We start from the raw sequence: 22,642 nt of genomic DNA on the forward strand, positions 1-22,642 counted from the left end.
AAAGAATGTAAAATATCTAATTCATTTTAAATATTGATTAATGTTGAAATGGTAATATTTAGATGTATTTTATTTAAATATTCTATGAAAATTATGTTATACAAATTAATTTCACCTATTTTAGTATGTCTACTAGAACAATTTAAATTACATATAAATTACATATTCAGTTTACACTGTATGATCCACCTTTATTGAGGTGTAATTCACAAATAAAAATTGAATATATATTAAGGTGTGCAACGTGTGTGTTAACATACATACACATTGTAAAATTATTACCACTATCAAGCTAATTATAATATCTTTTACTTCACATAGTTAGCTTTTTTTCTGGTGTGATGAGACTACTTAAGAGCTCTCTTAGCAAATTTCAGGTATACCATACATTATTATTAATTACACATTATATTTCTTTTAGAGTTAATCTAGACTTGGCAACAAACACAAGCAATCCTAAGATATAGTGCTGCACATAGAGCTGAGGCTATTACTGTTCTGCTACTTCCTCTTGGCTCCTGTTACCCATGACAGTATATGATACAGGCCAGCTGGCATTTGCCCAGGGCTGCCAATAGAGCTCTGTGATGATCACTTTAACTCTGTTTTTATTTGGATAACACAGAACATTTTTAAAGATGGGAAGGTCAGAAAGGGTGGAAGATCCAGGAAGTGGAGGAGGAATGTTCTCTAGTTCCATTTTGCCTTAGGTCATGCCCACATGACCTTGATGCTATGAGCTTGGCATTTCCCTACATCTCCTTAGTAACCTGACCACAGTCTGAGAAATATTAACATAGAAAGATTTTTGGGCAGTACCCTGTAAAATCTGTCTGAGGTATATATGAAACTTATTAGCATTTCTTGGTGCAAAGAAGGCAAGATACTTTGTTAAAGAAGACCAGAGAATAAGGGAGGGGGAAAGTGAGTCAATAAGAGACAACTCAAGAGAGTGCCTTTAATTTGGAACTGAAGAGTTGAATCTTAATGAAGAATATATTATGAGAAAACATGTTGAATATATGTTTTAGGAGATAATAACCAGATACCACTTGAAATTTGGGTTTTATTTGGTTCTTTAACTCTTTTTAGGAAGAAATTAGAAATAATTTGTGTTTTCTTCACTTACATGTAATGAAATTAATATAAATTATTATATTTGAAGTTTTTGTCCAAAGAGCTTCTACTTACTTTCCAGCTTCCATAACTCTTTACCCTAGAACTGATGGCCTTAGTTCCAGCTTCTCTCCTCTTCAGCTTCTCCTCTCTACAGCTTCTCCCCACTTCTTGGCACTCGAATCCTCCTCTCCATCTGAACCTGTTTACAAGCAGGTTTTTTCCACAGATGCACTGTTATTCAGACCTTTATTTGTTTTTTGCTTAGCTGGTGTGTGTTTACTTTTCAGCAAAGAAATTCTGCAAAACAAAACTTAGGAAGAGCTCAAATATGTAAATCAGATAAGATCTGAGCTTCTCTGATTGAAAGAAGGAAGCAGCCCCAAGGCACATGAAATTAATGAAGCACATATTTAAAACCACTGCCTTAGCCTGGCTTCCATTCACGTGTTATTTCTCTTGGGACATTTCTGTTTTCAATATTATTTTCAATAATACAGTGTAAAGCTTTATCTTTTTAAAGGGAAATTCACATTAGTGAGCTAGCAGTAGGGGGTGTTGGTGGTTTATGTTGGCTTCTATCACGGTGCCCATCTTAACTGACTGTCAAGGCATTTATTTACACATTTTTTCTGGCACTAGATTCTTAAGAACTTGGAAGACAGAAATAGCTAGTCTTACTTATTTTAGCACATTTAGCATCAAAACAGCATCTAGCACTTAGTAGGTACTTAATTAATATGTGCTAAACTGAGTCCGTTGTGTCTGAGGTGAGGCTTTTGTTACACCCGTCAGGCATTTACTCTGATTACACACACAGGGTTGGCCTTAGCCATGTGGTCACACATCTTTGCTTAAGATTATCTTTTAAATAAATTTATGTGAAGCCTCTCTGAAAATGTAGCCTATTAATGGGAAGGATGGAAACCCTCTGAGTATGACCAGTTGTCTTTATTATGGTTATGAAAAACAAATGTTTTTAAGCCCCTGGGGCTTTTTGGATACAGAAAATACTTATTCAATGATTCTAATTAAGAGATGGCTCATTCTCTGTCATAGTTTCCATGACTAGATTTTCTTTTTGTATCTTCACTTCAGAGATTCACTGGAGCAACTCTGTAGAACCTCTAAAGTAGTAGAGAAATCTGGTTTTATGAACCATCATTACAATTGTGTTAAGCTGATGATATATGAAAAATGAGGTTTTTTTAAAGATAAAAGAAATGTATGAAAATGTTTTAGGCTAGTGAAATATTTGGGATTAGAGCTACTTATATATTTTTTTCTATGGAAATGTTAGTATTTACACTCATGTGTTAGATGAGTTTAATATGACCATTTCAACCTCTTCATGAACTTTATTGCAAAACATTTATTGCTTATAATGACTTACTATTTCTTTTGGGGGCTTTAATAACATGAAGAATCCTATGTATGAAAATATTTGATTAATTGCAAACATGTTGGTTAGTTTTGGATAAAAGGAATTTTAATAAGACAATTTACCCAAACTGCATTAGGAAGTTATCTTTGTGATTTTGAAGAAATGAGGATTGACTTAAAAAAGTAATTATATAAACACTCTTGGAGAAAAGTTTAGCCCAATGATAGTAATACAATAATATCAAAAATAATAAAATTTCTCACATTTATTGAAAGCTTATATGTCAGGTGCTGTGCTGTTTTGTAACAATGTTTAAGTTAATCTTCAAACAAATCTCTGTGACATATGTTATTATTATCCTCAGTTTACAAATAAAAAAACAAGGCTTAAGACAATAAGGTTCATGAGCAAACTGGAATTCAAGCACAAAATTGTGTGACTCAGGAATAAGAGCTCTTAAAAATCATTTTATATACTATCAATATGTATTTGCAAATTAAGTTATAAGTATAATTTGTGTAATAAAGAAGGAACAGACCTTGGCAACTTCCTCAAAATAATAGATGAAGTGCACTTGAACGTGTAAAAGATGCAAACTTATATTCTTACCCCATTACGAACAAGGAAAAGAGAAGCCTCAAAGATTATTGACTAGCTGGAGCTTTAATATAAATGTTGCTTAATTTCTTGTAATTTTTAGACTCATTTGTGGAATAGATACTTGTGCTTGGAAATTATAAAAATAAATGATGCTAGCATTGTCTTTTCTAAGGCATTGAGGTATGAGTTATCTTGTTGTATCTTGTGAATTTAACTTTTTTGTTCAAAGGCTACTTTTTAGTGATGGTAGAAAATCAGAACAGCTACCTCATTGCCTCGAATGACAACAAGGACTCAGGACTGCCAGCTGGAAGTCAATGTCCACATGCCTTCATTGGAGCCATTTCAGGATCTATGTGAAATTTCTACTTTCCGACCATGGCTGCCTTTCTCTGCTCCTTTATGAACAAGTCTCAGGCCTTGTTCTGCTCAATAATCTCATGACCTGACTGTATGGGTATGCTGTGTCAATACCTTGATATGTCAAGATCTGCTTTCTGGCCCCAATAAGGACATTAGGGCTGCCAGATCACATATAGTTTCTCCACGGTCCACAGGTGATGGGTGGCATTTGTGGACAGGTGAAATCAGGGACTAATCAACAAAGAGCCCAGCAAAGAAGAAAATGCTACTTTGGGAATTAAACTACTCTGTCAAAAGCTAATTCTAGTTACAAAGGGGGAAATTGGAACAGCTGCATCAGCACATTAAATGACAAAAAGGGGCAGGAGTGCTGGCTTAAAATGCAAGTGTCAGGGAAATGTGTGTATCTCACCAGGGTGACCAGCCAAGTTTCAGAGGAATTTCCAGTACTTAGAGGGAGTACATGGCATTGGGAAAAGCAGTAGATTTGTAGAAAAGAGCAGCAAGGAACTCAGGAGCACAGTACCTATGCAGAGCCACAGCACTGCTGTGTGACTTCAGCAGGCTGTCAGGTCTCTGCATTTCAGAACTTTGCCTGTAAATGAAGACTAGCTCATCTCTAAGGTCTTGTCTGAAATGAAGACATGATGATTTCCACAAAGCTACATTTCCAACAACAAAACAACCCAGTGACTTAATAAATTATATTGCTTGTCACGTGCACAACACATGACAATATTGTAATTATAAGTGATTGTAATTAAAGTAATGGTAAGGGATATTTGATTAGTAAGAAGAAGGGAAATAAAGGAGGAAAGGGCTGTCATGAGAGAAGGGAAAGGAGGACAGGTTATGAAGTTACAGCTAGGAATAACTCCCAGCCTTTCCTCCATGAAGTAAATGCTCTGGCTAGAGGCCTCCTCAAAGCAAAATTAGATTTTAGTTGAAATTTGATGAAACAGTTTTAATTCCAGAACTCTTGCCCTTTCCATGTGAGGACAGTGATTCTTTTGGCTTTGAATTGGGAAATTAATGTGAACCAGGCTTCATTCCTCAGGACCTCATTACCCTAAGGTAGCAGCTGCCTGTGGCCTGTGAGTCTACCTGGTGAAAAGCAAGGAGATATTTTGTGCAAGAATAAAGGGAGAGTTTGGCCTTCAATAATTTATTGTGAAATTTTCAAGCATACAGCAAACTTGAAAGAATGTTAAATCAATGCCCATATACTTACTACCAAGTTTCTTACCATTAAAATTTTACTGTACTTGATTTGTCACATACTCATCCATCAATCAACATGCATATCATTAGTTAGAATTCATTATTTGTTTATAGTTTTTCTTCTTTTGATATAAAATGTACATACAATGAAATGCACAAGTCTTAAGTGTACAATGAGTACACTAATGATAATATATGCCTGTGTAATCCAAATTCCTATCAAAATACAGAACATTCCCATCACTCCAGAAATTTCCTTCATGTCACTTCTCAGTTAATCCATCATACCTTCCAACAGAATAATAACTGTTTTGTTTGTTTTTTCTACCATAGATTAGTTTTATCTGTTCTAGAACTTTGTATAAGTGGAACCATATAGTATGTGCTTTTTTGTGTAAGTCTGCTTTAACTTGGCATATTATTTTTGAAATTTATCCATAGTGTTGTACATGTCAGTATCTCTTTTTATTGCTAAGTAGTAGTTTATTGTACACATATAACCATAGCTTATCAACTCTCCTGTTGTTATATATCTGGGCTGTTTTCAATTTAGAATTATTATGAGTAAAGCTACTGTAAACATTTTTGTACAAATCTTTTGAAAACATACATTTTCATTCTCTCTGGTAAATACCTAGGAGTGGAATTGCTGGGTTGTAGGATGGAAGTATATTTAGCTTTATAAGAGATTGCCATACCTTTTCCAAACTGATTATGCTATTTTACGTTTCTACCAGCAATACTTGAGGGTTCCAGTAACTCTACAGCCTCATCAACATTTGGTGTTATCAGTTTTTTAAATTTTAGCCATTTTGTTGAAAACTATATCTCATTATAGTTTTGATTTACATGAAGATTGAGTTTGTAATTGCTTAAAATTTGAGTGGGTGAAGAGGAGAAAAACCTTCATAGTAAGAGTACTAACGGAGGTAGAGTTATAAAAACAGAGAGCCCACTGGCCAGACTTTGAATAGGTAATATATTTAAATTTTGCTGAGTTCGAGTTAAGAGGAGGAAGCCAAGAAACGCTTTTAAGTGTCTGGATCCTCTAATATAATTCAATTTTTAGTATTTGTGCTGCTGAAGCAAGCACACAATCAGCTAATAATAAAGAAAATATATAAAGAGGAAAACTTAGACAAGGCTAAATGAGAAGGATATAGTCTACATGCTGTAGAATTGTATACATAGCCCTGGTTAAAAGAAATTAAGAAACTTAGGCTGGGTGCTTTGGGTCATACCTGTAATCCCAAATCCCAGCACTTTGGGAGACCAAGGCAGGTAGATTGCTTGAGCCCTGGAGTTCAAGACCAGCCTGGGCAACATGGTGAAACCTCATTTCTAAAATAAGTACAAAAATTAGCTGGATGTGGTGGTGCATGCCTATAGTTCCAGATACTCAGAAGGCTGAGGTGGGAGGATTGCTCGAGCTTGGAAAGCAGAGGTTGCACTCAGCCATAATTGTGCCACTGTACTCCAGATTGGGCAACAGAGGGAGACTCTGTCTCACACACAAAAAAAGAAAAGTAGAAAGAAATTAAGAAACTTAAAAAATAGAAATAAGAATTGTTATAGCATCATTCATCCATAGGTATGTGTTTTTTTATTTCAGTGCTGCTTCTATTTAATTTATTGAGGCATTTTATTTTACAGTTATAATTTTATCAACAAGTTGGAAGGTAAATACTCTTGAGGAAATGTACAGCTTCATACATTAGTCATCAAGTATGGAAAACACAGATAGACTTGTTAATAACTTTTGTGCCCAAAACATGTTGTTATATCTTCTATACAGTAACATTTAAAGGACTTTCAGAACTGAAGGGTGTTTCTGTTTTATATATTTTCTTTGTTTCTCTGGACTGAAGTAACTTAGGATAATCTATCTTATCACATGGCCATTACAAGCTTATATTTCTTCTTAAAAGCAAAATATTATGTTAAGAGATCATTATATTCTTTTGCTTCCTTTTATAATGTCAACTTATAAAATTTACTTTCACATTAACTGCTTAAAAAATGTTTCTCTGTTTCTATATTAGGTCCTACATTAGAGATCACCAAGCAAGACTTTTTTCAAGAAGCAAAAACTCTCATTGCCCAACATTATGAGAAAATAAATGAGGTTAGTCCTTTGCATTTATCTAATGTTACATTTAAAAATTTTTGCATACTACAATGATTATTCCAAAGGATTGCATAAACCCTGATATGTGATCAAATAAATAGAAAAGAGACTAGAATTGAAGAGAAAAATGAAATTCTCACTAGCTATAAAAATTGATTTCAAATGACATTTTAAAATAAGATTTTTTAGTTATATGAATTTTAATTATACAAATGTGTTTAATTTGTACATTTAATACAATTTTAATTTTTTTGAAGAATTTAAACATAAATAATTGGATTTATCATCTCAAGTAAATATCCCTTTAAATGCTGTTTAGACAAAGCTAAACTAGAAAACATATTGTGAGATGAGTCTCTTCTATACTCTTAGCATGATTACCTTAGCATGATACATTATATTCCATGTGTCTTTTTGCATTAGGATTGTCTGTTTGCTGGTCTGATAGATCCTTGAGGGTATAGACTGTTTTTTGAATGTTGTATCTCTAGCAATAATGATTATGCTTGGCTCAATAAATATTTGCTGAATGGCATATATTTGGAACGTGAGAAGAAGGAGTGAAAGGGAAAGGGATAGCAAAGAGATGGAGGAGTGTCAGCACAGCACAGGGTGACATTTTGGAAGACAGCATCTATAGGGGAGGCAGCAAATTTGGGGAAGGGGTAACTATTGTGAGCGATGGCCCTTTGGGAAGACAGGTGCAGGGAGGGTACCTTTGGATGGTTTACTGTGTGTCAAATGATCCTAGTCCCTTTTGAATACTTAAAAAATTTTTTAAACAAATTTTTAAGTAAGCTTTTAAATATTTTTCAATATTTCTTGTGGTTGGAAAGGGGGATTCTAATTTTTACTTATGTTTCTTTTGAATGGTCCTCTATGCCAAGACTGGCCATACATAGTTTTAATCTTGTAATCAACATTGTACACATTGCTTAACTAGTTTTTCCTCTAACCAATTTAAAAGATTTTCAATTATATTAATTTCACTGGTGGGAACATGGGATGAACGTTTCACAGTCTTCAGAGTTAGGCAGATGTGCCTCAGAAACTTGACCTGTTTTAAAATTTTTATCGAATAATAACAGCCCAATGTTCCATCTTCGGTTGCCTGGCAAATGTAATACTAGCACACTAAAACCTTCTTATTGACTTTTTGAGTCAGCAACAATTTGAATTTTTCTAAATCTTTTTTTGGGTGTGTGTGTTGTTGGGGGAATAGGGAAGAACTATAGCTCTGTCTGTGTGTAGAACAGTTACGCTATTTGGATAATTACCTGTCAGAACTTTGGAGCTGTATTATTTCTCTGTTGTTCAAGGTGGTCAGAATAAAGAAGCAACTTTGATTAAAAGGATATGAAATGTATGTCCTATTCCCAATATGCTCTTTTTGAGAGCTTACCTCCATGTATGTTCAGTTATTTCTGGTTCAGCAAAGGAAGAGGTTTGGGGGATGTTAGCATTTTATGGACATCTGAAAGTTCTTCAAAGATGGTTGAAAATAATTTAATTCCTATATGTTTATTTGAAAAACTCCTATTTTACAATGGACTTGAAACCTGTAATTAAAAATATCACTTTGGGGAGAAAGTTGCTATTTTAAAATTTACATTTCTTTCAAAGTGGAATATAATCCTTATGCTTGTGAAGGACTTTTAGAGAGTGACGTAGAATAACGTCGATTTAGCTGGTTATTGTCATTTGTAATTTACTGTATAAGAGTAAATGTCTTATACAGTAAGGTACTTTGTAAAATGTATCTAGTAGAGATGCGATTTTGTGAACTTATTAATAAAATTTATTATATAACTTTATTAAATAATGCATACTAAAATTAAATTTTGCCAAAATCTGTTTTTGTTTTATTCATAGAATAAAGTTCAAGGAACTTCTATAAATGTTTTCAGAAAGAAACACCAAAAGCCGAAATCTGGTAAATACATACCTTTGGAGATTGACAAAAAGGAAACACATGATGTGGCGCAAGAACATCGGGCAGCACTCAGAAGGATTTGCTTTCCCAAGGAGCTTTCCAAAAGTGAACATCTTCAGGAACCCCCACAACGAATCTCCTTCAAGGAACCACACATTTTTAGTAGAAGAGAAAGATGCAGGCCCATAGATCTAATTGTGAAAGGTAAGTATGGTTGAAGAAATTCAGCAAACCCACAGGCAAAACTGTTTGCTTCTTATGTGCCTGTAATGGAATTTTCTTGTTCAAATAATTCCCTGAACTTTAAATCTTAACAGTGAAAGGTAGGCAGGCCTGATTATTAGAGCTGCCAGTCTCTGGGCACCACCAGAAATTGAGATGAACCCATTCTAAAGGGAAAGAGAAATTTAGGGGAACAAAACTGGTTAGCCATGTCTTCCAGAAGTGATCTTCTTCCTAGTGAAAATCCTCAGAGACTGTTTATTTCACAGATGCTAAAGCAGCCATGGATGATAGCCCTGAATTCTGTTTTTGAGCAGGATCGATAGGATAGGCAACTTACTCGTGAGTGTGTTTCCTCAAAACACTAAAATGATTTTTGGAAGCTATAGAGTTTTCCCTTAAAAGAAATTGTAAAGGTTTATCGTCTATCAGTAACATGGTAGGTATAAATTAGAGATTGATTTAAGCAAAGTGATACTGTTTTCCTGAAACTAATGGCTTGAATACATGACCACTTATAATACATTTCTAGTATAGCTTTCACAGCCTCATCTTATTTTTTTCCTCTTATGTTATTTCTAAAGATGTTTATTTATTCATGCACTCATTTGTATTTTTCCTATTCAACAAAGAGTGACTGCTCTGTGCCAGGAACTAAGTTAGGAGCTGTAGAAACAGAAATAAAAAGGCTCAGAGAGTAATGGTGAGGATAAACACAGGGTAATTTCTTACTATACAGTGTAACAGTTGCTGTAAGAGGGTAAGTGTGAAGCATTATGGAAACACTGAGGAGTAACCAACTAAAGGCCAGAAGAGATCTCTCCTGAAAATTTATCAGAAGAGATCTCTAGAACTGGGTTTTCAGGAGAAGTAGGATGGAAACAGGAGAGGCCATTTTGAGCCGCAGGAACAAAATGTGTTAAAGCTCTGAAGGATGTAAGAACATGGTATATTTTGGGAAGGCAGAGATGTGGTAGGAAACAAATTTTGGAAGATGGGTGGGCTAAAGTTTGAAGGGAATATGATAGTAGACCTAGAATTTGAACTTATGTTTAATGGAAAGACATGATGATTTCAAAGCTATAGGTGGGGGAAGGGGTGAGGTATGATCAGATCTTTCTGTTAGAAAAATAAAACTGGCAACAGAGACTGTAGAGAGAGGGATGACAGAGAGCTAAGTGACGAGGCTGTCCAGGTGAGAGATGACAGGGCCTAAATTAGGGCAGTAGGGAAGCATAAAGTGTGGAGGAGGGCGTTCTATCAGCATTTCTCAAAGCATGCTCTTCAGATTGTTAGTCCTGAGAGGTTCAGTGACCTGACAAAGGGTTCTTTGGTTAGAAACATTTTTAAAAAATACATGTTATATTCCTTATTGGAGATTCAGATTGATTATTAATATATTGAAAGGTCTGGGAAATACTGCAGAAATCTGTTTACTTTTTTTAACCTTGCTAACCCCAGTTCATTTGGCCAAAGAACCCCCATTTTTTTTTTCACATTATACCAATTAATGTCCTCAAGACTAGTGTTCTTTTAAATACATTTTGGTAAATACAGGATTAGTGGATTATTTTAGGATGAATTAACTGGTTTTTGAAAAATCAACTCATTGTGTAATGAAAATGAAAATGATAAAGATATTGAGGTTTCTAGACTGGGAAACTGGACAAAAATCCTTAGGTTGGGATAGAAATTTAGAGGGTGTCTTAGTCTGTTCTTGCTGCTATGACAAAATGCCTGAATAATTTATAAACATACTACATTTATTGCTTATAGTTATGGAGGCTGGGAAATCCCAGATCAAGGTACTAACCAGCAGGTGGTTTTGTGAGGGTCCAGTCTCTGCTTCCAAGATGGCACCTTAAATGCTCTGTCCTCTGGAGGGGACAAAAGCTGTGTCCTCACATGGTGGAAGGCATGGAAGGGAAAAGGGTCAGCAGCTCTCTGAAGCCTGTCTTTTAATCTCATTTATGAGGATGAAGCCCTCATAACTTAATCACTTCCTCAAAGGTCTATCTCTTAATACTATCACATTGGATCTTAGGTTCCAACATGAATATTGGAGACATACAAACATTTGAACCATAATAAGGAGAGAAGCAGATTTTGGGCAGTGGGGAAAGGGGTGGGGGAAAATAATGAATTCATTTTTAGACCTTTTAAGTAGGCACACATGTGGAGATAGCCATCAGGAACTTAGAAAAGGAGACCTAGCTCTAGAGAGGCAGGTGAAGACTGAAGATAGATGTGAGGGTTCCCCACCATACTGAAATTGTGGGGCTCATGCATTTATTCACCTAACACTTGTTTAATTTAATATGTGAGGTATGAGAGACAAAAGATATGCTGCTTCCCCTCAGGAAATTCAAACTTGATGTAGTTTTTGCAGTGGCATTGGAGGAGGATAAATAGACAATTATAGTATGACTCATACTGTAATAGAAACTCTACTGCTTTAAAAGGAATAGGAGGATATCTAATTCTGATTTAGGGGTCAGGAATAGATTCTCAGGAAATTTAAAGTGTTTGGTAAATTTTGAAGGATAAATAAGTGTTAACTCAAAAAAGAAAGAAAATCCTGTCTAGCTAGAGGGCCTAGCATCTACCTGATAGTGGATATCTGAGAAAGTGATTATGATGTTTTTGACAATTAAAATGATTTTACATGATTGGACCATGAGGATTGGGGAGTGATTAGAGATAACAGACTAGATACTGAACAACATTGAATTTTAACCTAAAAGCTTTGAGAACAATTTAAATGTTTTAAAGAGAAGTTGCAGTGATAATGTTTGCATTTTAGCATGTTTACTGGCTGTGGAGATGGGGTGTGATGGATTTTAGAGGCATAGAGACCAATAAGGAGACAGTAGTGCACATGAGGAAAGACAACTTAAATGAAGGTAGTAGCACTGGGGATAGTGTTGAGGGGAGAGATTTTACAGATATTAGAAAGATGGAGTTATTTAGACTCGGTCAAAAATAAAGTAAAGCATAAGGCACAGGGAAGAGCTGTGGTACTGGGTTAGTGGTTTACACTAAGTGGCAGCATGAAGCCAGGTATAGCAAGTTAGAAGGTTGGAGATGCATCTTACATTAGTAATGGTAAAAACTGCCACCAAAAATAAGTTGGAATCTAGACCATATACCTACTGAGCTTTGTAGCTTTAGGTAAAGAAGTTGGGAAATGCATTATTAAAATATATTGCTGGTTTCTGGCTGTCTTTGGGAAGTTATTATAAACATGAGATAAACTGAGAAAAGTCCTGGCTAGTTTCCAATTGGAAATGAAAGGGCATAGAGAGATACTAGGTACTTGGGGTCTTGGTTTTAAGCAAATATCTACTAATACTTAACATTGCAGCAAAAAGCATATTAAAAGTACATCTTTTACCACCCAGCCCATTATCTCAGATACCCTCATGGCAGTCATTATTGAGAGACTAATCCAAGAGGTAAGGGAAACAAAGATACAAAGGATATTTTAGAACCATATATTAAAAAAATGACTTTGCATCCTGGCCAGCATGGTGAAACCCTGTCTCTACTAAAAATATAAAAATTAGCTGGGCATGGTGGCAAGCGCCTGTAATCCCAGCTACTTGAGAAGCTGAGGCAGGAGAATCGCTTGAACCTGGGAAGTGGAGGTTGCAGTGAGCTGAGATCGTGCCACTGCACTCCAGCCTGGCAACAGAGTGAGACTCCGTCTCAAAAAATGTAAAAAGACTTTGAATGTGGTTATTGTCAGACAGAATTAACTGGAAGCAAATAGATTAAAAAGTCTAACAGATTTTTTTAGAGAATTTCATTCCCAAAGAAATCATGAACCTTGATGTAATTGAATGTTCAAAAGGTAAGATAACTTAGATTTATCAGGAAGTAGGTGACACAAGCCATACAACCTCCAAGGAGAGTAATAGCAAGATGTAGCCAAGGAGCAAGTAAAAGGCTTCTCAGAGAGTAGATGCAGAGGCCACTAAAAAACTGAAGAGAGTACTTCCCAGGACAAAATCATTGTCTATTCAAGGAGCTTCCCCACCTTCAGGTTAGGGGGCCTTCTCAGTGACTTTCCAATAGAATTCTACAACATCTTTGGACTGGTGACTATTGTGTTTACTATCTTTCCTTTCACTGATGGAGTTTTTACTGAGGTTATCCTATACCTGCTCTATTACTGTATGTTATATGCTTTGGGGAAGGTGGAGATACCTTCTGTACTTGGGTCTCATATTACTGGGCCATAAGGAACCATGTCTGAACTTGTTGGATAAAACTACACAGCAGCTGGAGGTCCTGTTCTCTGAGCTGGATGCAGTGCCTGGGGGGAACTTTCGGTTGTCATCTTTGGGGAGAGGAAAGGTGTGTTCTGTAAAGGAACAAGAAGGAATGAATATTTAGTGTCCTAAAGAACAGACTGTAGCAGAGACTGGATAGATGCTCATCAAACTTATATCCTTTTCTTCCTTGGTACTTGGAAAATAGATGGGGCTATGTGACAGATTTGTCTCAGTGGATTATAGCTGGAAGTGATGCACATAAAATGCACATAACTGATGCCCATAAAAGTGTCATGTATTCTCCTCCCAATGTGGCTTCCCACATTTTCAAGTAGGAGGTCTACTTCTCAATATTATGAAAATAATGAAACAGTGGTAATAGTACTTTTAATATGTGTTGATTAACACATATTCAGTAAATATACAAAGCTCAGTGCGGATAATACAAAGGAGAAAAAATGGACATAAATTGTGTCCTCATGGAACCTGTGGTCTAGCTAGGGAAACAGATATCAATTAACAATCACATATATACAGATTGAGAGTACATCACAAATAAATTGGATGTGGACTGGGTGTCAGCAAGACTTCCCCGGGGGAAATTACATTTGAGCTAAGATATAAAAGATGCATAGGAATTACTCAAACATTGGGAAGTTTGAGGCAATTGCAAAACCATTTGCAGTGACCCAAGGTGTGGGGCACATGGAAGAACTTTCAAATAAGGGAAAAAAGAGTTAATGTGGTTGCAGTTCTGAGAATGAGCTGGAGAGGAGTGAGCAGAGACTGTATAAGAACAGAACCTTTTAGTCAGTACTGTGCTAGCACATATTTAACAACTGGCTCTGGTGAGGGGAGGGAGGAAGACCTGCTTTGTAGCTTTTACTGATTTCCATGGTGTAAATACTCTTAACATAGCCAATTTCAAACTACCAATTTGGTACCACTGATTATAGGAGTTGGGAAGAGATGTACACAGTCAGCTCTCCTGAGCAGATCTGAGCTTGTTGCAGCACACCACTGCATGCAGGCTGTGTCAAACACTTCTTATTCATCACCTGAAATCCTCTTGGGCTCATCTCTTATTCCAGGCACTGCAGCCACTGCTCGGGTGACTGGTCCTTGTTCCATACTTCCTGGACTCCTTCCTGGCTTGAGATACTTATAGGACCAGCTTCAGCTGACACATAAACAACCAGGAATGGGGGATGAGAGCCAATGGATAAATGTTTCCTCCTGTCTGTCCCTGGGCAGAAGGGTCTCAATAACATTCTATAAAGCTTCTCAGAAGGTTCTGGACAGTTAAGCAACCAGTATCTTATAATGATGGTCAACTCAGAAATTTTTTCACATTAGTTTTCCTTTCTTGCTTGTTTTCTTTTCTCCTCCTTATTTCTAATATCACTTTAAAAATACTGTCATAAAAACATTTTGATGGCAGAATTGTCAGTGCTTGCTGAAAGATTAGGTGTGGAGTGTAAGGGAAAGATTGCATGAAGGATGGCTCTTAAGCTTTAGTCCTGATGAACTGAAAGATGAGAATTGCTCCTTTCTGAGATGTAGAATAGAGAGAGATGCATTTTAAATGGGCAGAAACCAAGAACTGGGATATGGATATATTAAGTTTGAGGAGGCTATTAGATATACAAATCAAAATGTCAAATAGGTAGTCCATTATAAGTAAGTGTGGACTCATGGGAAAGGTTGGAGTCATTAATTTATAGATAATATTGACCAGTAGACATGCCACATGAGCCACATGTAATAAAAATTTTCTAGTGACCACGTTAAACAGTAAAAAGAAACAGGTAAAATTAATTTCAATAATATATTTGGGGCCAGGTGTGGTGGCTTACACCTGTAATCCCAGCACTTTGAGAGGCTGAGGCAGACAGATCACTTGAGGGCAGGAGATCAGCCTGGCTAACATGGTGAAATGCCATCTCTACTGAAAAACACAAAAATTAGCCAGGCGTGATGGCAGGCACCTGTAATCCCAGCTACTTGGGAGGTGGAGGCTGCAGTGAGCCGAGATCGCGCCACTGCACTCTAGCTGGGAGACAGAGAAAAAAAAAAAAAAAAAATATATATATATATAAAATCAATATATATATAAAATAAATATAAATATAAATATAAAATAAATATATATATAAAATAAATATAAAATATTTATTTTACATATATATGTAAAAATTATTGAGATATTTTATATTTTTCATATTAAATCTTCAAAATCCAGTGTATATTTTACCTGCAGCGACTCTTAAATTGGACTAGCCACATTTCGAGTGCTCATAGCTACATATGGTAATTGGCTACCATATGGGACAACACAGGTATAGATATTATTTACAGTCATAGACTTAGATATAAGATCATTGAGGAAGTAAATGTAGGTAGAAAAATAATTCAAGAACTGAGCCCTTTGAATTTCTAACACTTAGAGGGCAAGAAAAGGAGTATCCAGCAAAGGAAGTAGAAAATGAATAGGAGCCAAATCAGGGGAGTGGGAAATATATTAGTCATATTTCAGTTAAGGAGTAATGCATTAGAAAGGAGCAAGGACAGCTTATCTGTTGTCCCAAGAGAAAGGCAGGGGCATGAGCACAGATGCAGGTGGATCGATAGAGCAGGTGGTGAGATTACTTCAATTTCTTTTTCAGTGAAGTTAGAAGTGAGTTCTTCACTTGAGGGTGAGATGGGACTGAAAGTATTAGGGTTTTGAGGAGCAAGGAGAAGGGTGAAATAATCATAATTTGGAAAAATGTGAAAGTGAAAATATAGTTTGCTATGAAAAAATGAAATTCCTTTTCTCGTTTCCTTTCTTTCTTTCTTTCTTTCTTTCTTTCTTTCTTTCTTTCTTTCTTTCTTTCTTTCTTTCTTTCTTTCTTTCTTTCTTTCTTTCTTTCTTTCTCTCTCTCTCTCTCTCTCTCTCTCTCTCTCTCTCTCTCTTTCTTTCTTTCTTTCTTTCTTTCTTTCTTTCTTTCTTTCTTTCTTTCTTTCTTTCTTTCTTTCTTTCTTTCTCTTCAAGGGAAGAGAAATGGTTGGGCAGTGTCACTGAGCATCAGGGAAGAAGCTGCCTTTGCTTGAAGCCCTAGGGTATGTGAGGGTGGAAGAAAGGAATATCTATTCCTTGAGAGAGCTGCTGAAAAAGCTGTCTCCTTAGGAAAATAGGATTATTAGAACAAGAATATAGGGGGAACATGTACATAAGATAGCAAGAATATTAATTTAGCTGGTAGAAGGTCTTGGGTTTCTTAGGGCAATGAAGAGTTTGGGAGCTGGTTCAAGGAAAGATGAAAGATGGCAGGTCTATGGAGATTGAGGTCAGCAGTAAGAAGAGTGAGAAGACTAGTTCCGAGGGTCACTTAGAGTATGTGAGTAATCCTTTCTAATGATAGTCTCTTTTGGGGGATTTTTGTCTTTAGCACTTTGTAATCATGAGGCCAAAGGTGTTGGGGGTGGACAATGTAAGAAGGAAGTGAAGATTTTATCAGGAGCACAAGGAGGACAGAAATCCTCCTGAAAATCCCATTATAGACTCTGCTGAGGTCAGAGACATGCTGCTAGGAACATTTGCATGTGCCTCACTAGACAGCTCTGAAATGCTGATCTTTGAGTTTATATTTGAATTAAAATTGCAATTCATTTTTCAAAGTTCTTATCTCAAAAGGCATGTATTAGCTCTGTACTTTGGATCTATTTTTTAAGCGCATTCCCAATATTCACTTCAGGGTGAATGGAAGCGTGATCTAAGAGATTAGTGGCATTAATTCTAGAACTTGATTAAAGTCTGTGAGATTAGAAAGAAAAGTGTGTACTGCGTGTGTAGAGTATGTAGTTTCTGCTCAGACAGCCCAGACAAATTCAGTTGCATTATCTTCCATAAACTGAATATCTTATGTGAGAATAGGCCAAACATTCCTTGAATTTGATCCAAGGATATCAACTTAAAAAATACCCTGTAACAATTATAGTATCAAATATCCTTAGTAAATATCTTCTTTGTGCTTGCCTGTAAATACATGCCCATAGTTTTGATACAGCAAAGTCAGGAAAAATATGAAACTATTTTTCTGTGTATAGATATTCTACAGTACTGCTTAACCAGTTTGTGTTGTCATTCTGCCAATAATTTATGAATCTTAATTATTAAAAATAATTAAAATTTAAATTATTAGATTACTAAAATGATTGACTATTAGAAATTAGAAATCTCATGTAAAAATCAGTGTTTTTGGAACATATATTCAATATTAATTTTAGTTAACATATAATACAGTATTGTCTTATCCATGTAGTACCATATAATATATAATTTGCATTCTCTTAGGAATTAAAAATATTTAGATCTATTTTGAGTTATTTAAATTTGAAAACAGGCTGTAATTAAGCTCAACAAAATTTCATTACATCCATGTCATGCACATATATTTAGGGTTGATATGGAGTTGTTCCTTACCCAGTCTGGAATAAGGTAGAAATATGTATGAGTGTGTGAGTTGTGAGAGTGTGTTTGAGTGTGTATGTGTGTGTGACTTTGTGTATGTGTTTATGGGTGTGGGAGAGTCTGTACATATGTGTATGAGTGTATGTGTATGTGTGTCAGAGAGAGATAGAGAGAGAGAGAGAGGGAGAGTGTTTGTGTTCCTTGGTCTCCAAATCACAAATTGTTTACTTTATATATAAAATGAGAGCATAATAAATGTTAATAATGCTTTAAAATGACTACATAGCTAGAAGGCACTGGAGAAATCTATCAGAAAAAAATGACTTTGTGCTGTGATTATTCCTTTGCCTACAGTGGTGACAACTTACCAAATAGTTTTTTGATCAACAATGTTTATAAAACCTAATTTATATTTTAACAATTTCAGGTATATGGTCATTCCTTGGTATCTGTGGGGAATTGGTTCTAGGAACTTCACAGATTCCAAAATTGTCAGATGCTCAAGACCCTTATTTAAAATGCTGCAGTGCAGAAATACAAGCATTTGAGACTACTATGAACACCTGTATGCACATGAACTAGAAAATCCATAGGAAGTAGATAAATTCTTGGAAACATACAATTCCCCTAGCTTGAATCAGGAAGAAATAGAGATCCTGAACAGACCAGTGACAAGCAATGAAATTTAATCAGGAATTTAAAAAAATATCCCAGGAAGAAAAAAAAAAAAAAAAGCCCAGGCCCAGATTCATAGACAAATTCTACCAGACATCCAAAGCAGAATTGGTATCAATCCTACTGAAACTAGTCCAAAAGATCAAAAAGGAGGAAATCCTCTCTAACTCATTCTGTGAAGCCAGTATCACCCTGGTACCAAAGCCAGGAAAGGACATAACAACAACAACAAAACTACAGACCGATATGCCTGATGAACATGAATGCAAAAATCCTCAACAAAACACTAGCAAACTGAATCCAACAGCACATCAGAAAGATAATTCACCATGATCAAGAGGGTTTCATCCCAGGGATGCAGGGATGGTTCAACATGTACAAGTCAATAAATGTGATTCACCACGTAAACAGAATTAAAAACAAAAACCATATGATTATCTCAATAGATGCCAAAAAAGCATTTGAAAAAATGCAGCATCCCTTTACAATAAAAACCCTTAACAAACTAAGAATATAAAGAATATACCTCAAAATAATAAAAGCCATATATGATAAACCCACAGCCAATAACATGCTGAACAAGGAAAGGTTGAAAACATTTCTCCTAAGTACTAGAACAAGAGAAGAGTACCCACTTACACTGCTTCTATTCAAAATAATACTGGAGGTCCTGGGAGAGCAATCAGGCAAGAGAAAGAAGTAAGAGGTATCTAAATTAGAAAAGAGGAAGTAAAACTATCTCTGTTTGCTGATGATACAATCTTATATGTAGAAAACCCCAAAGACTCCTCCAAAAGACTCCTAGATTTGAGCAATGAATTCTGTAAAGTCTCAGTTTACTAAAACAATATACACAAATCAGTAGCACTGCTATACACCAACAATGACCAACCTGAGAATCAAATCAAGAACTCAATTCTTTTTACAGTAGCTACAAAAATAGGTACCTAGCAATATACTTAACCAAGGAGGTGAAAGATCTCTACAAGAAATATAAAACACTGATGAAATAAATCATAAATGACAGAAATAAATAGAAAAACATCTCATGCTCATGGATTGAGAGAAACAATGTCATGGAAATGACCATACTGCTCAAAACAATCCACAGATTAATGCAATTCCAATAAAATTACCAATGTCTTTTTTTTCCACAGATTTAGAAAAAACAGTCCTAAAATTCATCTGGAACCAAATAAGAGCTTGAATAGCCAAAGCAATCCTAAGCAAAAAGAAAAATTCTGAAGATATCACATTACCCACTTCAAATAATACCACAAAGCTATAGTAAAAAAACAGCATGGTACTGATGTAAAATTAGACACACAGGTCAATAGAACAGAATAGAGAACCCAGAAATAAAGCCAAATACTTATAACCAGCTGATCTTTGACAAAGCAGATGAAAGTGTAAACTGGAGAAAGGACACCCTATTCAATAAATCGTGCTAGGAAAATTGGATACCCACATGTAGAAGAATGAAACTGGATCCCTATCTCTTGTCATATACAAAAATTAACTCAAGATAGATTAAAGACTTAAATATGAGACCTAAACCATGAAATTCTAGAAGAAAACCTAGGAAAAATTTTTCTGGACATTGGCCTAGGCAAATAATTTATGAATAAGTTCTCAAAAGGAAATGCAATAAAAACAAAAATAAATTAATGGGACCCAATTAAACTAAAAATCTGCTGCCCTGCAAAAGAAATATTCAACAGAGTAAACAGACAATCTACAGAATGGAAGAAAATGTTTGCAAACCATGCATCTGACAAAGGGCTAATATACAGATTCTATAAGAAATTCAAACAAATCAGCAAGGAAAAGACCAAATAATCCCATTTAAAAGTTGATAAACAACATGAACAAACATTTCGTAAGAGAAGATAGGCAAATGGCCAAAAAACATGTGAAGAATTCTCCATATCACTAATCATCAGGGAAATGCAAATTAAAACCACAATGAGATACCACATTACTGTAGCCAGAATGGCCATTTTAAAAAGTCAAAAACAACAGATGTTAGCACAGATGTGGTGAAAAGGGAATGCTTATACGCTGCTGGTGGGAATGTAAATTGGTACAACCTTTATGGAAAATAGTAGAGTGATTTCTCAAAGAGCTAAAAGGAGATCTACCATTCAACCCAGCAATCTCACTACTGCATATCTACTCAAAAGAAGTCATTTTATAAAGAAGACACCAGCATGCAGATGTTTATCACAGCACAATTCACACTTGTGAAGATATGGAATCAACTTAAGTGCCCATCGACTGATGAGTGGATAAAGAAAATGTGGTATATTTATACCGTGAAATATTACTCAACCATATAAAAGAACAGAATAATGTCTTTTGCAACAACTTGGGTGGAATAGAAGGACACTATCTTTAGTGAAGTAACTCAGGAATAGAAAATAAAATACTGCATGTTCTCACTTATAAGTGTGAGCTAAGCTAAGGCTACACAAAGGCATATAGAGTGGAATAATGGACACTGGAGACTCAGAAGGAAGGAGGGTGGGAGAGGTCTAAAGAATGAAAAACTACCTATTGAGTACAATGTACACTGTTTGGGTGATGGGTACACTGAAATTCTAGATTTCACCACTGTACAGTTCAATTAGGCAACCAAAAACCACTTGTATCCCTAAGCTATTGAAATAAAGAAAAAAGAAGAAAAAAATGAAAATTGTGTTTTTGCATATAACTTAAGCATATCCTCTTGCATACTTTAAGTCATATTAAGATTACATATGATACCTAATACAGTGTAAATCTCATGTAAATAGTTGTTGTTTTTTAAATTGCATTATTTTTATTGTTGTATTTTTAAAAAATATTTTCAACCTGCCATGAGTTGAATCAGTAGACGCTGAATCTACAGAAACAGATGACCGATTATACATACAAACATGCAACAAACATGCTAAAACTTTTTTACTCATTCCTGCAAAATTATTTGGAAGAATTTAAGACTAGGATTCATAACAATTTATAAAAAAATGCAGAAACTAGAGATTGTTTTCAATGAAGTGGAAAATTATATGCTGAGTTTGGTGTCACAGAATAATTTGATTTGAAACCTTGGAACTTTAAACATACTAATATTTCTCCATGCATAAAAACAGATCCTTATTGTGAAATTTCTAAATGAGGGAATAAGTTTGAGATAATTTCTTGAGAGATTATCACACAGATAATTTTGCAAATGCTTCTGCCTTTCGTTTCTTCCTGGTTTAGATTATTGTATTTCTTCCCATTTCTTGTCAGGAATTTTCTTTTGCTTGCCCTTTTGAATGCTCTTACAGAAAGAACCTAAACAGAATTCTTAAATTAGCACATGAATAGAATTATATAATTCATATCTGAGTGACAAATGTCTTGAACATGCTCCTTTCTTCTTTACACTTTTTCTCTTCTTATACTGACCTGGTAAGCTCTGACATAGAAAGATGCAAGATGAGGACTCAGAGTAAGACAGGACACTCATTGCTTCTGAGCAACATGGTTTCCTACATTGAAGTAGCCAAAGTTCACTAACTTTTAGTGAAGTTAATAGCATCTTAAATATGAATTAATATAATTGAATAAAACTATGAATACATATAATTAATAGTATGTTATAAATAGAAAACATTGTAAGGATTTAGAGGCAATTGAAACACATTCTTTTTTACCATTTGCCTTCTACTAACTCTGATATTTAGAAATAATAAGGGGAAATTTAGAAATAAAAAAAACCTTAGAATAGATTGGTGACTTGCAGAGGTTTTCTGATTAAGCACATGTTTTGGAATATTAGAACATGTTTGTTCCATGTTTTGTACTTGACAAAGAACACAAGCAGAGAATTAAGAGGTTAGTCAAATGTTTTACAGTGGGCCAGGGCCATTCTGTCAGCTTTATGTGGGTGTAAATAATACCACCTCTTCTGAGGAAGTGAAATGAGAGCAGTAGCTTTCTAGAAATGGTTTTCTATTTGTAGTGCAGACCCTCCTCAGTGAACATGTGTTGGTTTTGGCTTCTCGGTATTCTTTAACCTTAGATCTGGAAACAAGATTTCAATTTGATTTGGAAAAATACTCCTCTACTTGGAGTTCATGTAGTTTGGGTATGACTGTTATGTCACCTGTCAGCTTCAGGCTTGTGTTTCAGGCATAGCCAATGATATTAGATTATTCTCCTAGCCACAGTGATGGGTTGAGTGATGGGGCTCAATCCAACAAGGATGATGTGAGCTTGAAGGTCACAGAGGACACAATGT

At 35.3% G+C, this 22,642-nt stretch overlaps 1 protein-coding gene across 5 annotated transcripts in view; it reads left to right on the forward strand.

Annotated features, from left to right (window-relative positions):
* Nucleotides 1-22,642, forward strand: part of IQCM (IQ motif containing M) — a 496,764-nt gene that overhangs the window by 80,689 nt on the left and 393,433 nt on the right. For all 5 annotated transcript variants that reach the window (XM_011710533.2, XM_011710534.2, XM_011710535.2 and 2 more), the window contains 2 exons: nucleotides 6,727-6,809; nucleotides 8,685-8,949. In XM_011710533.2, the coding sequence (XP_011708835.2) occupies nucleotides 6,727-6,809; nucleotides 8,685-8,949 (348 nt within the window). The remainder of the gene's footprint in view (nucleotides 1-6,726; nucleotides 6,810-8,684; nucleotides 8,950-22,642) is intronic.

The sequence above is a fragment of the Macaca nemestrina genome, chromosome 3, assembly GCF_043159975.1.
Source record: "Macaca nemestrina isolate mMacNem1 chromosome 3, mMacNem.hap1, whole genome shotgun sequence".
NCBI lineage: Eukaryota > Metazoa > Chordata > Mammalia > Primates > Cercopithecidae > Macaca > Macaca nemestrina.